At 35.8% G+C, this 16,753-nt stretch overlaps 1 protein-coding gene across 1 annotated transcript; it reads right to left on the bottom strand.

The window, feature by feature from the left end:
- Window positions 1–201: 201 nt before the first annotated feature.
- Window positions 202–15,454, bottom strand: LOC140169363 (fucolectin-like). Its single transcript, XM_072192620.1, has 4 exons — window positions 15,372–15,454; window positions 12,297–12,443; window positions 5,157–5,249; window positions 202–425 (listed from the first exon to the last, which is right to left on the bottom strand). The coding sequence occupies exons 1-4, from the start codon at window positions 15,433–15,435 to the stop codon at window positions 202–204; spliced, it is 528 nt and encodes a 175-aa protein (XP_072048721.1). The 5' UTR covers window positions 15,436–15,454.
- Between the last annotated feature and the right edge of the window lie 1,299 nt (window positions 15,455–16,753).

The following is a 16,753-nucleotide window of genomic DNA, read 5'->3' on the forward strand; positions in this document are numbered from 1 at the left end:
ACGTCAAAATTTCAACCTGATTTCAGCGTTATTTTAACGTCAGGTGTGTCCACTGGGAAAATGGTAAAAACTGGTTTGTGCTGCAAAAGAAAGTCTTGTCAGACTCTATAGTCATTAAAATACATAAGGGCATGTTTATGTTTATCTGGGATTCATTAGATAGTGTGTAGTATGATATCAACGAAATGTTGAGCAAAATATTTACAAGATTCTTTTGTAAACCTTAACCTCGCATAGGGCAAAGGCTGGCTCCCTGCTTTTCCGGATGCTGAGATATCTCCCACACACTGTTGTATCACATTCAACCATCAGTATAGGGTTTGACTCCGTCTCAGATTCCGTAATTGGACTCTTCCTGCAGACTGGATTCAACGTTCCATTTGCGTTATTACCAATATGAACCAAACTACCATTTATTCTGTCAGCTGAAAAGAAGTGGAAGATTAAAATTAGCAACAGTACTACTAGCGAAATACATGTATGTGCATGTTTCTTAACGCGCTTTTTCGCAGCCATGAAAGGGAAAAGAGGGTGGACGGCTGTTTTGGTGGACAAAGATAAGACTTCACGTGTAACAAACGTGTTGAGGGGAAATTGTGTCGAGTAGTAAGAGGATCCATTTATTCTTCTAACCTCTTTTTTGTAATCCGGAAAGTGTCTATACTGTCTCAAGTTAATGTCTCACGTTATCCAGTGCGCTTCAATGAAAAATTTCAAGTTTTGAAATATTTTCTCAAAATATCAAGAGCTATCTTAAGAACTACTGAATCAATACTAGGCTTGTTTGTACTCATATTTAATGCGATATTTTTCTGATTCAAATATGGTCATGAAAATTTACATTTTGCAATGCCAGCGTGCGGATACGCCCTTGTAAATTATTTCCATGCGCCGTGATCATACGCCCGTCTAACTATCAAAATCATGTTCCTGTGACAAAATTTGTCCGTCTTTATAATACATAAATTGACATTCAAGGATATTAAACATTGAAGGTAAGTCTAACTGTTGATTGAAATCCTTATAATAAAGCAACAGTGAGGTGTAAAAATTTTACTTCATTCACACGTGCGGTTCATAATGTACAATTTTCATATGAAATCGGGATTGAAATGCACGTACAGCCGTATAAAAAGAGGTTCTGATGGGTATCTTGGATACAAACGGCCGACGGAGTTGCATTCTGTGGACGTTGGGCGGTTTATTCCCCCACAAAAAGGTGTCATTTTGAAAATAAAGGTATGATATACTGCATGTGCTGAATTCGATAAGAAGGGTACTACACTCAAGAATCTGTAGTATAGATTATTTTGCTAGATTTTTTCAAATAACACTTGTAACAAAATTATTAGGCTGTGAGGTGATAAAGAAATTGACTAAGTCACAAGCGGTTCCAGTATATATGATACCGAAATGAGGAGATCGTAATATCGGTACCTTTACTATCATAAGCGTTAATGCCGTTTCAGTCTGCTGACACAAGTCTAAATTGGTCATATGTTATAGTAATTCGAATTCCTTGCCCTATAATATCCAAAGTTTTGTTACCACTGTGTTATTAGTTTTGAAAAAATGCTAAAATAGATCATAAATAAGTGTGGAGGTGTAGTATCTCCTTAATATTGTTTTCCACACTGCTAAGAAATCTGTTATAGGCGCCTCCGGTGATCAAATTTTAGTCACAAGCAATGCATTGCGAGTGGTACCAGTTCAGCCGTATCAGAAAGTTTTCGAATATCTTTTTCAAGAATTGGGTGTATACTTTTGGTGATTAGACTAAGCGGGACGTTCTGCCTTGGGTGTCAGAGATGACGCAATTCGAAGCTAATCTCTTTTCTTTGTCCGACATTTGGTCCGCTACTCTTTAAAGTTTTTTGTATATGACCAGTCATCGAATTGATGGGGTCCTCGGAAGCTTCCACATGGAAAACAAATTTAGAGGTCGCTCAATCCGAAGAGTCCAAATATTGAATAAGGGTTAGGGTTAGTGTTAGGGTTGAAGTTAGGGTTGTAAGCGAGCCTTATTCAATTCGGATCTAGCGAGCCTGCTACAGAACCCACGTACCCCCTGGACTTGAAGGTATTTGTTCAGAATTCAGGACTAGAATTCTCGGTGTAACACCAGGTACTAGCGAACCTTCGACTAAAGAGTATTTCGGACTAGGGAATCTTGGGACTATCAAAGAGTTGTCAATATTCAAACTACCAACGTAATAGTGCTTACACATGGCGTTACTCACATCAAGAACCGACTTAGTACACACTATAGTAAATGTATTTCTTATATTCATGGTTCCCCTATATTCCCACCATGAAATATTGTCCGATAGAAGTCTTGAGTTATAATATCCCCCATTGGTTTATACAGGATCAAAAAATATCTTCAGTTCGATTTCATTCAAAGCGTATCAAATTATTTTGTGCGGTACGACCTGCTTGAATGGAGTTATAATGGGTACCAGGTAGTCTGTCGAAGGTCAATTTGTTGTACTGGGACCTGGTTGCAGGTTGTTATCGTAGTACATTTTTTCGTTAAACATGGAAGACAAATTGTTTTGTTTGTCTAGCATTTACTCAGTGAGGCAAAGAATAGTTTGCTATATAATATACTGGTTACTATGCGAAAATAGGAAATCAAGACAGCTGTATAGCGTTTAAAATTTTAGAATTTTAGGCATGAGTGTTTTCCACGTTTTATCTTTTTAAATTGGGTCAAAAACGTAATGAGACAATATCTGGGCATTTCACCTTTTTATTTATTTTGGTGACAAGTTATATCTTGAGGATTTATTGAAACTAGCATCTTTTGACGCGATCTAATCGCCTCCAAGTGATGTAATAATCACGGTAACTACCATAGCAATAGGTAAATGAACAATTTGTTGAATATATCGCGCTGCACTACAAGCCAGGTTGCACTCATCCCCTGTTATGTTCAACTACAGATTGAATACAATACCGCTCTTTTCACCGTGATACTAATTTTACAGTTACATGTGAGGGGAGTGATCAGCGATGATGTGGTTCAATGCAGTTTCTGTACTAGTGTAGCGCGGTACCCTAATTGTTTTCATCTATTGCTATGGTGAGATAATCTGATTATTAGATGTTAAAACATTACGTCGTCAAAACACGATCAATTTGATTGATCAACATCAAAAAACCCTAGATACAAGAGTGGATACAGATCTGCCATTGTGCACTGCTTGGGTCCCAATGTTGAATAATTTCTTTTAGCCGTTTATTTAGTTTCATTTCTTTACCACATCTGATGACTACTGGAGTAGGGTGCAAACCTGTAAGGGTATGCAAACTAAAAAAACCTTTGGTTATCATAAGATACCAAGGCTCTTGAAAAGAGTTCAAAATATGTGGTACAAATCGACGTTGTGGTTAAGCTCACGTTGGATACTCGAATTTTCATACTATGAGATATGCGTGGTTGAAAAGAGCCGTTCAAAATGTATCAAATCTTTAGAAATTCCAATGTTAACATGTTTTTAGCGTAGAGCATGTTTAGCTCTTGATGACTAGGCGTGAGTAGAGCGTGTAAACTATGGTTGCAAATAAAAACCTTTTTCGTATGATATAGCAAGGCTCGATTGAAGAGTTGTGTGTGGTGATACGCCTGCTGGATATCGTTAACCATGGATTGTTGAAAGTGTAGGCAACTGACAATGTATAGCGCTGTGCCTCTAACATTTTGTGGCTAAAGCTGTGATTTTAGGATCCTTTGGCGGGCTTTTTGCCTGATTGGACATCTTTAGCTTTGCTCTGATTGGTCCGTTTTTAGGATCCTTGGGCGGGCTTTTGTCTGATTGGCTGTTGATCCTTGACGTATAATGGTTTATTGTTGGAAATCTGTCCCTGCTTGTACTTAGCCAAAAATCTTGTTATTTCTTCATATTTTCTTTATCGGTAAAAGAAGAAAAATAGAATAAAATTCTATTAAAAAACCTGTAGGTTTTGTGGGTTTTTGAGAAACCAATTCGTTGACTATAATTATGTCCTAATTTGTAATTAGGGAAAGATGGATATAAAGTGAAGGGAGTTTCTCTGTGAAACTTATCCTCCTTTATATTATTTAAGATACTATATCCTGTGGAGTATCATGTTAAAATCGTGGGTCTATACGTCAGCCACATCACAACATGTTAAAATATCTTAAAATAAGCGGTCTATGGATTTGAAATTCTATTACTATGTTATGTCCGTGGACATTTCTTTCTTAGCTCATTCTTTATTTGAAAATACTTATATGTATTATATGGTTTGCTGTGTCCATGGTCATTAGACATGTTTGACAGACATCATCTTTTTTGAAGTCGGGGTGGCTCTGTCAAAAAGAGCCGTTGGGTTTGGAAATATAAGGTGTTTAACGGCGGTCATGTGCCGTTGTCCAGCCTGCAGATTTGTAATCACCTCTCTGTGTCTCCGTTTCTGGAGTGTGGTCTGTGTCTCGGGTTGTTGTGTTGTCTCTCGGTCTGGAGTCTCGTTGCGCTGGGGGTTGGCTCCGTGGTTGTAATCGGGGGCCAAATTGGATCTTCTCTTGTGCAGCAGCATCGTGGAACGCTGTGCCGTCTTCATAATCTTCTTCTCTCTCTCTTCTTCTTGTCTACTTCTCGTGTCAAACAAGAAGACTAAGGGCCATCTCGCCTTGGCCCCCTCCCATATCTCAAATCTTTGATTAGGCCTCTTCAACAGAGATTGAATCTTTTGTCTCGGAATAGCGTTGTAGAAATGTCTTTGTTGAGGGTATAAATACCTGATCGAATGGTGCCTGCATCTGATCCTATCTCCATCTTAGTTAAAAAAGAATATTGGATGGGCCGTCAGGGAGTATTTGGGGCACATGTTGCTCCTCGATGAAGCTGTCCTGAAGCTGACCCGAGGTAGCAGGGATTTCAGATTTGTACAGAAAGAGAGCATTATACGGACTGTGTATGCAGCAAAATTGAGCTATCGTTGACACGTAGTGCTCCATCTCTGTATAAAAGAACTTTGATAACTGCAGACTAGGTATCAAAGTACGCCAAGCGAAATTAACCATATATAGACTACTTAATTTTGCAATTTAGTATTTTTAAGATATGGCTTTTGTCTTATGTGTTCGGATACTTTTTTGTAGGTAGTATAATAGTTAGCTATGTTCTTACAGCAACAATCATTGCGATTGAAAATTTCCACCTTGCAGACGCATACAGACTCCCCAAAATCCACCATCCACCACGCATCGTCGAATCCATATACTATTGGATGTAAAATAAAAATCACATAATTAGGATTTCGTTGTACGTTGCTGCGCGGGAATTAAGAATTAAGACCGAGAAATATCATGCACATCCGGGGCGGAAATGACACCCGATATATCAATCCTCGGTTAATTCCCTAAACACTATACACCCTGTCTCGAAAAAAAAACACCCTGTGCAAGTGCAAAACATCCTCTTTGGCAATTAGAAAATTCCGTTGTGACATGATGCTTACATCAACGTCAAGGGCGCAGTCGTAGCTCTCAAATGCCGTTTGTTCTGTTCAATTTGCTTGTTTTAATCTCAAGAATGTTTATTTAACAACAAAAGGCGAAATCACATTTGTGCCACTTTTTACTAGGGAAGAAGGCTAGGCTCATGCTGTAATGTAAATCACTGATAGCTGATGTTGATGCATCTAATGCACCCCTTCGAGGCTCGTGCATCAACATCAGCGCGTGTGCATTATTTTGTCTAATTTCTCTCCCAACACGTAATATACGCGTTCATATAAGTGTACAATACTTAAGTTTGTCTTTGAACATGTCTTGAGCGACAAAGTGAACAGTATTAACATGATAAAATCATTGACATGCACATGTATTTAATTTTACAGCAGAATGTGAAATATTTATTTATCTTTTCATCTGTTTTAAGTAGAAAAAGAGAATCATTATACCTGTATCACGATAAAACAGTAAAACAGTAAAAACAATTATTTTTGTGTAATTTATGCATGCTTTTGATTTCACGAAGTAACTCTTGATAAACTTGATGCTATCATTTATTTACATTTACATGTCAGTACTAACAGCCCTCTTCCCTAGTAAAAGTGGTACAATTGTGATTTTACCCTTTCGTTGTTAACTAAACATATCTCAAGATTAAAAACAAGCAAATTGACAGAACAAACGGCATTTGTGAGCTAAGACTACGTCCGTGACGTTGATGTAAGCATCATGTCACAACTGTATTTTATAATTGCCACAGAGGGCGCTATTCACTTGCACAATTGTTTTTTATTTTTTTTGTAGTTGTGATAGAAGTTAAATTCACTTCGTCTTTCCCAATTTACGACGATTCGTTGATAAAGGCGGGACCAGTAGCAATATATGAATGAACGTTAGGATAAAAAATCCGCTTAGCTTAACTTTTAAGCAGTCTATAAGATGCATTTTAGTCGTATGTGACCCATTCCTATACGCCTATTAAAATTGTATATTAACAAACATTGTAGACCAAGGACCAAATAGCATTATTTTTACAATATAAAATAACATATAAAATTATTACTTACAAACTAAATTATAATTTTCGCAAAAACACTCATTGTAAAAAGTAAATGATACATGATTCAGAATACATTGGTGAAAGGATTGATCCCTATACGCTGAGCGAAGTTACGTAATAATCGGATTAACTACCATAGCAATAGGTGAAAACAATTTTTGTATATACAGCGCTGCAATGATACGTTAACGCGGTACCTCTGCATTGAACCATATCATGCAGATCACTTGCACCTGTAAGATTAGTATCTTTGAAAAGGCCAGTATTGTGTTCAATCTATGATTGCAGACATACACAGGTGATTAGTTCAACCTGATTGTAGTGCAGCGCGATATGTTCAAAATTGTTTTCACCTATTGCTATGGTAGTTAATCTGATTAATTACGTAACTTCGCCAGCGTATATCCAGTACGACGGCAACTACTGACCTCTTTTGTTCGACTGATAATTATTACAGGTTGGTGAGCACGGTTACGTAACACACAATGTTGAAAGTTTAGCTGGCATATGTTTTTAGCCAAATAGCTCCTGAAATGGAAGACTCTGGTCGTTTTCTGCTTAAATTACGTACCATGACCACGGATAAAATATTGAACATTCGTGTAAAAACAACAAATAACGTGTAAAAGTTGAATTATATGGGAAATAACGAAGCTTGAACATGTTCATAGTACTAGCAGGAAAAATGAGAAAAAATGCGTGTCATACGAACAAAAAGTTCATATCTATCAAGCAAGAAAAAGCGCGGGCGTCAAAACGGATTTGATGTTAGATAATAACTAAAGTTTGTTTGCCTGAAAAATTCATGAAATTTGGTAGCTGTATATGCCTAGTCGTATATTGAAGATGTTGAAATATTGGCTTTCAGAGTATCTCTGTGCGTGACTATAGTCACGCGGTGTGTTACACGGCTAATAATGTTTTCCCTATAAACAAATTTTCGTTGTTAATTGTCCATTGTTGGTTATCTAGCTTAATAAATAAACATCACTAGACAATTATTAATCGATATATGGACAGGCCAACTGCTAATTTTAGCTAAATTTCCTGGTGACATAATAATGCCAATGGTCACGCATGATTACGACACGAGGTCTCTTTAAAAGCAACTTTTCAACCTACAACTCGATTATTACAGCAATCATATTCGCTGAAAATTTAATACAAGGTGAAATTAGTTAATGTCTATCATTACAGAAAAGTGTTTTGTCCGCGTTTTATATAGTTGTATGTAACCATTTTAGTGATCATGACATGCTTTTTTCTCATTTTTTAAGCTACTTCGCGCACCATAAACATTAATCTTTTCCGCAATAGTTCAACCTTTATAAGTTATTGTTTGCTTTATACTCATGTTCAAATCTTATCCATGGGCTTAATACGAAAATTAATCGAGAAATGACTCGCGTATTCCATTTTGTGAGTGTTTTCCAAAAATTTGCTGGCTTATTTTCACCATTTTGTTACGTAACAGCAGAGGTCACGCCGGTAAAAATTACCGGAAGTGAGTTAAGTTGCCGTCGTACTGTCCACACCCATTCATATATCTCACGATCTCACCTAAAGAACATTAAACCAGTTAACCGCACCGACCCACCATGTAATAAAAACACAGTTCACCGGGGAATTTTGAATCATGGGAAGGGCGACTGGACATTAGGAAACGAATTTGGAGAAAACCTTCTGTTAATAAATACTATACTGAGCCACCAGCCTGGGCGGCTCACGCTCCAGTAATTTCAGATGATCGAGCTCAGTAATACATCAAAGAATGTCTTCCAATTCATGAAAACAAATAGATAATCAGCTTATCGGATTAAAAGCTTAGAGGAAAGGTCTTGCTGCTCAGCGAGTGTTTGTAATTGTCAGAAGGTTTCCACTAATTCATTCTCTAATGACGTCGCGATTTAAGAATGCCCCATGTCCAGCTCATAGCGATGTGTATCCATACAAAAATCAGCACCGCTGAAAGTTGGATTTCATGACTAATATTCGCTTACTACCAGACGTGTCGGAAAGTCAGTTCCTTTTATTCGATATCGATGTTATTGATTAGACGATTCAGAGCAGTTGATGTTGCTATTGCATAGCAAGTGGTGCCATTGATTTTTGTCAGTTATCAGATCGTCCATAAAACTGACAGAAAATCAACTGGCAACTTTGTTGCTAAGTAGCACAACATCAGCTATATACAGATCGTCATTACAACAATAGTATCGATAAAGGAACGAAACGTCTGCAAGTAAGTGGATATTTTATTGACTCAGTTGTATGAAATCACAACTAACAATTCTTCTATGAATAGTTATCGTACATAAGATCCTTGAACAAATTCATCAGGACTGCAAGGATCTTTTACCACGATCTTGACGTTCTTGATTTGAAACGTTTTAAATGACTTTTTATTTGTATATTCTAGCGTTTCCTGATCTTTTACCAATTTACTTCAGTCAAACACATTGGGTGGCAATGGGTATACAATACATGTTTATTGACCTGATATTTACCGGCCAACACTGAAACAATCACGATAATTATGTCCTCTGAAATATATTTCAAAATTCCAAGCTGTCTAAATGTTGCAAAGAATTTGAATTTTAAGAACAGGCATCGGAACATTGGAATTAAGTAAAATTATTACAATGTTCTAAATTATCAAGAACCTTTTCTTTTTCCTTCAAAAATAATGTTGAGAGATAATTAGTATAAGATTTTTAAATGTCCAAAGCGAAATAACATTAAATTTTCATTGAAATTTGTTACATGAATGCTTATCATTTCACGGCATGGGGCTAAATCTAAATCTAAATCATTCAAGCTCATTTATGTCAATGCATGTGAACATAGTATCACATTATTTGTGACAGAAGGAGTGATTTTGAATGTTTTCGTCTTAGAAAGAATAACCCCTAATGGCCTTTGACCCCAAAAGAGAAGGAAAAGAAAGGTAAACATAATTCATTTGCACATACCGTCATCCTCCTATGTTTTTCTTAGCTTATAACATTCTTTTAAGGAATTTGGTTTTATACCGGAAGTGACCCCTTAATGACCTTTGACCTCAAATCTGTGTATGATTCATAGACCGGGTAATAGCAATGCATGTGTGCAAGTTGTGTCCCTGTCCTACGTGAGTTGTGGGAGAAGCTGCCTTTTTAAAGGTATTTCGTTTTATACCGGAAGTGACCCCTCTAATGACCTTTGACCCCAAATAAAAAAATACCACAAATACATTAGGTTAACATAATTTCACTATAGTTTTAAATATTGATTCGACTACGTCTCGTCCAATATTTTAAACTCATAGCTCGACCAATAAATATGGGTCAATCGATCCAATTTTATCGATCTATCGGTGTAAGCATGTCAGTGTTAGAGCAAATGTAATGGTCGACAGAAGAAAGAAAGAAGAAGATCCTGTTGAATTTTCAGCCGTGACTAACGTCAACGGCTGTGTAACATTTAGATATTTTTTCTGAAATCAAAGTCAAGGTCGTTTGATACTTCCAAACTCTTATCATTCTTTAGAAAAAGGAAACATACAAAATCCAAATTTTGGATAAATCATGAGGTTTAAGCAGCATCAACATCAGCTATATACAGATCATCATTACAATAATAGCATCGATAAAGGAAAACGAAACGTCCAAATTTTGGATAAGTCACAAGAGGATATTTTAAAAGATAGTTATATGAAAAAAGAGCCATATAATGTCCATTTAGCAGGGGAGGGTATGAGTCCACATGTTATCGAAGCATCTAAATTACAAGCTGCCCATCCAGTAAATTATCTTCCTTGTTTTGACTGGCAAAGATAAATTAAATTACTTTAGGGAAAATATGCGGGTGTATTTCAAACTAACGTATGAGTGACATTTTCCATTTGTAAATTTGATTTGCAGCAAATGTTAAATACAGTTTATCAGCTCAAATGAGGACATTCAGTCCTGGCTAGCTACCCAGACAGCGATAGTAAATGCGCCTCAAATAATAGTGACATAGTGGGTATCACTGAAATGGCCATTTTGACGATAATTGCATCTGAAGTATTTTGCAAAATTCTAATTGCTCGATTAAATGTCCCTTTCTTGAATGAATTTGAAAATAATATTTAAGAAATCAATTGAGGCATCGGAACATTGGAATTAAATGAAGGGGCAAATTATTACAACAAGTATGCTTTCTAAATTATCAAAGAACCTTTTATTTGGTATCGGTATTAGCTTCCTAAAAGCCAAATGTTACATCACTGATGATAATTAGTTAAGATTCAACGGATTTCGTTAAAATTTTGGATACGTGTCTAACACATTAGCGAAATAATGTTGAATTTTGTAAAATGGGAATTGTTACCTGATTTCTTTTATGACTTTATGAACTTGCGTACTTCAAACTATTAAAAACGGAATGGGGTTAAAATGCTTCTAAATCAATGTCAAGCTATATTTTGAACCATTGAACTTGCAACACTATGTCACTGAAACTTATCATTGCTTTAGGTAACAGGTTACCAAACACATACACAGCAATGTTGAAAAAGATTGTATTTTTGTCACCTATACCACCATATTAGGTCCAGTTTCCTTGTAAGCTTCATTTTTGTGATTTTGATAACTATTTTATATTTATTTGCCCAATCCAACTCAACTAGGCAATCTAAATTGTACTCACCATTTACATCCGAAGGTATTTTAGTATATTCTTAATTCCTTTTTATCCAGTAAAGAAAATTCAAAACAACTGGTTGCCATATGATATCACAGACTATCACCATGTATTCAAAATTGATCTTCCTTGAATTTGAGGGCAAAAATAAATTCAAAAATTGACTTTAGAATGTATGATAAAACTATGCGGGTGTATTTCAAACTTACGTATGATGAACCATATTTTCCGTATAAACCTTTGATTTGCGAAAGTGTTAAATCTTTATCTAACTCATATTATGAAGATACATACAGTGTAGTATAAATTGTCTATGTGGAAGAGTTATAGTATTTAATTTAGTTCAGTGTTATAATCAGTGAGTATATTATAGATAGTATAACAAAGGATTAATGTATTCTATTCATGTATTCTACTTGGACATGTTCAATAGAATAAATTGCATCTGAAGTTTGTTTGAAACACACATCTTAACCGCCAGTCATAGTATACAAAAAAAATATTAGGCCTAAAATGATTTTTAAAATGGTTTAAAACCACTTTTATGTGAAGTTCAGGATTTGAAACTATGAAATATTTATATACTTTATAATGTAAAATATAGATGGGTTGTGAAATTCAGGGTATTATTCTAATTAGTTACATTTAAACTTATACGTCAGTATGTCAAATTTTTGAAAAAATTATTCCCCATTCAAAATTGACACAGAACACGTGATACGCCAGTATGTCGAATAATAGTTGAATTCATATCCATATTGGTCACACAGCCACAATATACCAAAATAGTGGTGTATGTCACATATATACGCATAGTGGCGTATGTCACTGATACGCCACTATGTCGTCCAAAACACGGAGAATGTTGTATACAATTATTCCATTGAGTGAGATACGCCAATCCTAATTAGTGATAATACTTAATTAATTAATGACATGCATGTTTGTCAGAATGTAAAGCTTTATACATAGATTATGAAACCTTATCTCGTTTTGTCAAAAATGACTGATACATCGGTATGTCGTCCAAGCCACGATATGCCTACAGAACTATAGAACGGAGAATATGCGAGGGTATTTCAAACTTACTAGTATGGGTGCAACTTTCAACTTCCCATTTTTGATTCGTGTCACCATCGATGGCCCGTGAAGCTATTCCACCATGTGCTGTTGAGCTTTGGTCAGTTACTTTACCAAAGAGAGGATACGGTATTGTACACTGATGAGTTATAAGATCTGTTTGATATAAAATGAATAAGAAGTAAATATCATGTACTTCATTTTTTTACAAATGCCAGGATTTGTCTTTTATCGGGCAAATTTAAGCATTTTCAGCAGAAAAGAGCTAAATGACATATGAGCAAGCAACGTGGATTTTGACAATCTACACCCAAAGCCCTTTCGACCTATTATTTGACTTTTGTCAACTATATATATATGGTAATTAGCTGGGGGTCAAAACTCCATATGATCATCGTGTTGTCAACGCTTTGCTTAGGTATCTATCATGATCTATGCGATCTGTTTGGGCACACGTTGATAATTTTGTCATAGTGACGAATTGAGGAATGTGAGAAATTACATTCTAGTAATGGTTAAGTGATACAACCTGTGCAGTACACTTTATGTATTATTGTAAGTTGTTTTACATTCTGTTTTAGAATAAAGAATGCGATTGAAAAAAACGTACACGGGCTCTTTGTACATCTTTCGCATGCATTTACTCTATTTAAATACTGGCAAGATAATTCGAACATTAGGCTATTCCAGTTGAAATAGCCTATCACAGTTGAAATGACCTTAATCTCCACACAGGGGTGCAGAAATGGAGATGCTTATTTTAGGTAACTCAATTTAGAATTAACACTGCCCGTGTGGAAGATTAAACGTTATTTATTGTTTTTGCGTACAGTGTAAAGGGCCGGGCGAATCTCTCTTTATCATAATACAAATCTAATTAAAGCCACCTCTACACCCCCACAAAAAGAAGAAGAAAAACAAAAACAAAACACAAACAAACACACACGTGGAAATGATATGAGATTATAAACGGACCAGTTGTATATTCATACTAATAAATGGCATTTTGTATGATATATGGTTAGCCCGTATTTGCGACTCTACCCATACCCATACCCATAACAATGAAAAGAATGTGATCCATTAAAAAAAACAAATATATTATATCAATTTCAAATCTAAAAACGGTTCAAAAATCCTTCGTCTACTCTGGAGTCCGGGGATACCCCATTAGAGAGTTTGCGGAGAGGCGTTCACTGCAAAATACGGGTTACGGATTTCAGAGGTTAAGATTTCCCCAAAGCTCACCTCAAGCCACTAACGCTCGTCGTTCCTAGTATGTTCGTGAAGCATAGAGTCTGAACCAAGACTACGTGTAAACGCAATTGCAATCATGATGGCGCTGTGCTGAGACAAATAATCTAAAGGTAATAGGAAACCCATTGATTTTGGGTGCATCGAACCAGAGAAGATTATCTTCTTTCATCGAACGACTTTCCTCGGTATCGATATGCAAATACGACTGGCTGTATCTATAATGCGCTAAGCATTCAGTCCAGATTAGCGATATTTGAGTTTTGCGGGCTATTGGAAAATGAGTATAGGCCTATGTTCACACGTGTATGCTATTTGTCAAATAATCTAAACAGAGTTTGGTGTTGGATGCCCAGGAAGTCTTGGTTATATTATTCGAATAACAAGAAACAAACCATTATCATATAAATAATTCTGTTTACTTTCTAAAGCAAAATGAAAATAGATAATCTAATTTAATAACATTCAACAACCCTTTGTTCTAAACTTTGATAAACGTTCTACACTTCAATAAGACACTTATAGACCAAACATATTTGACTATAGCATTCGAATTTTGGCTTAAAATGTTGTTGTATTATTTTTCAGTACCAACACGAGTTTCACAGTATTTTTATATAAACATACATCGATATGTTATCAAAACGTTTTAACTGGTGCATCATGCATTATCATGTTTTAAAAAATTTTGGAGTTTACCTGAATAGTATCCATCACAACCCATTGCAATATCGCACAGGTAAATCAGAAACATGTGTTTGTGGACTAAACATAACACGACGAAAAAAATCAGATTGAAACAAACTCTTCATAATATGCCGTAACACGACACAATCTTGCCTATGACGCCTCTTAGCTGATTTTTGACGGCATTTTCACAGCACAAATGAATAGGCAACGTTCGAATTCGCGTCGAAAAATAATCATAAACACGTTGATTAACGAGATCAAAGTTCAAAATGGATTTGATTACGTCGGAACTTGTTCTATTAGGATACTTTGATTCGTTTCATAACATGAAAATATACAATTTTCTGCATTTTATAATGCGTTTTTTTGTCATTTTGAACGTCATTTTTTGCACCAACAAAACGTATCGCCTTACGGTACATTTTGACCAAGTATATGATTTAACTCTAGAGGGGCATAATAACCGATTTTCGACTAATGCAGACGACTGTTCGCGTTCCGTGTCACGTTTCAAAAATTCAAAAATTTCATTGTGGCCTGTACACCATTTAATGAAAACGCATATTTCGCGTTTAGGGAATCAAAAGCATGAAAAATACATTAAAATGCAAGTACAATGCGCGGAAATGAAATTTAGGGTATGAAATTTGATGTTAGGGTTAGTGGTGTCGTTCTGAGGGTTAAGCTATTGATGCTTTTCAAAAGTTGAAAATGTCTCAAAACTTGGACCCCGGTCTTTTATGTTGAAGCCTATGGCTAGCATATTTCATGACAGGCGATTAAATAAGTGGCAAATTTACATGCTATTGATTTATATTCAAATACATAGACAAATAATAATAAGATGCATAGCTTGTTTCCAAGCCATGTTAAGTCCACAACGATCAATACTTTTGCAACCATTATTGATGTTGCACAGCAATATGCGGACTATTAAATTCTCATTTGGGGAACCGAAGGATCATACAGTATTGTTATTGCATCCATCCACTGTTTGCTTTGTAATGGTGCATTCAACTGAAATAACTAAACCTATAGCATCACAACCCATTGCAATATCGCACAGGTCATCAGAAACATGTGTTTGTGGACTAAAATCATTTGGAAACAAACTCTTCATAATATGTATGACGTACATACCTTCATCAGCTCTAACGTTAACGTAAATAATCATAAACACGTTGATTAAATATGGTAAGTTCATGTTGATTACGTGAAGGTGATGATACATGAACCTGTAAAAAACAAGGACAACATAATCAGTTGGTCAATTGCAGCAACATATTTCAGTTACATTTTCAGGTATATGTATTAACTCTTTTCAACGCGGTGTCGACTGCAGACGACAAGTTTCAAATTTTTTAAAGAAATTCAAAAATTTCATAAATGTAAATTTCATGACCATATTTGGAATCAGCATGAAAAATACATTAAAATGAGTACAAACAAACCTAGTATTGGTTCAGTGGTTTGAGATAGCTACTTGATATTTTGAGAAAATGAAAACTTGGACGTTCGATGTTGAAGTCTGATGGCTAGCATTCAGAGCATTAAATGGTGCAAATTTATGTGAAATTTCGATCGCAAATAGTCAGTGGAATCAAACAACCGTTTCTAAGTCTTCAGAGTGGAAGAAACTTGCAATTGATTTACCGTTTGAAAAGCACAATATGGAAGATGACAAGCTGCATTGCACGATACACTGGAATATTCAGTGATAAAAAAATTCAATTATTCAAATCACAATTCAAATTTTAGTGGCAGCTCATACTCAACAATCGCACTCACCCCAACAGCAAATCACGCACACCTCACACACTATACATACCCACCTACATCCACCCCATCAACCTTTTATGATATGAACGTGACACATGAGCAAAAAACGACACACAAAACACGGAACAATATAATAGTTAGCTCTATCTTACCTCTTCTAGATCGGTATACCGTTAGCCAAGGCGTTTTTTTAATTTAACTTGTCTGGGCATGTTGTCAAGATATTTATGTGGTATAACTGCACATAATCATTATCAAATACAACTAGAGACGTTGTGGTCATAGACCCAGAACAAACCCGTGCCTTTATTTGCACCTTTGATCCCAAAACCTCACGCTGACTATTCATAGTCCATAGTCCTGTGGTGTCATTTTTGGTAGAAGAGACATTTTGAAGGTATTCTCTCAAACCAGATGTGACCCATTCATGAGATTCCAGCCCAAATCTATAAACAACCCATAGACAATTTCTAACATCAATGCATGGGTGCAAGTGGCGTCAGTCTACTATGTTATTTGGGGCAGATGTGGCATTTATTTAAAAGGTATTTTGTATCGGACCGAAGTAAATTCGTAATGACCTTTTACCCCAAACCTGTGAACACCCCATAGATAAACTTTTGGCAATGCATGTGTGCAAGTAACTGTGCTGTGTAATTTGAGTGAGAAGAAACATGTTTGACTGAAAATCATGCTTTTGGCTGGTCTGTTGTCGACAAGGCTGTTGTCGATAAAGCAATTTT

This window comes from Amphiura filiformis, chromosome 14 (genome assembly GCF_039555335.1).
Source record: "Amphiura filiformis chromosome 14, Afil_fr2py, whole genome shotgun sequence".
NCBI classification, from domain to species: domain Eukaryota; kingdom Metazoa; phylum Echinodermata; class Ophiuroidea; order Amphilepidida; family Amphiuridae; genus Amphiura; species Amphiura filiformis.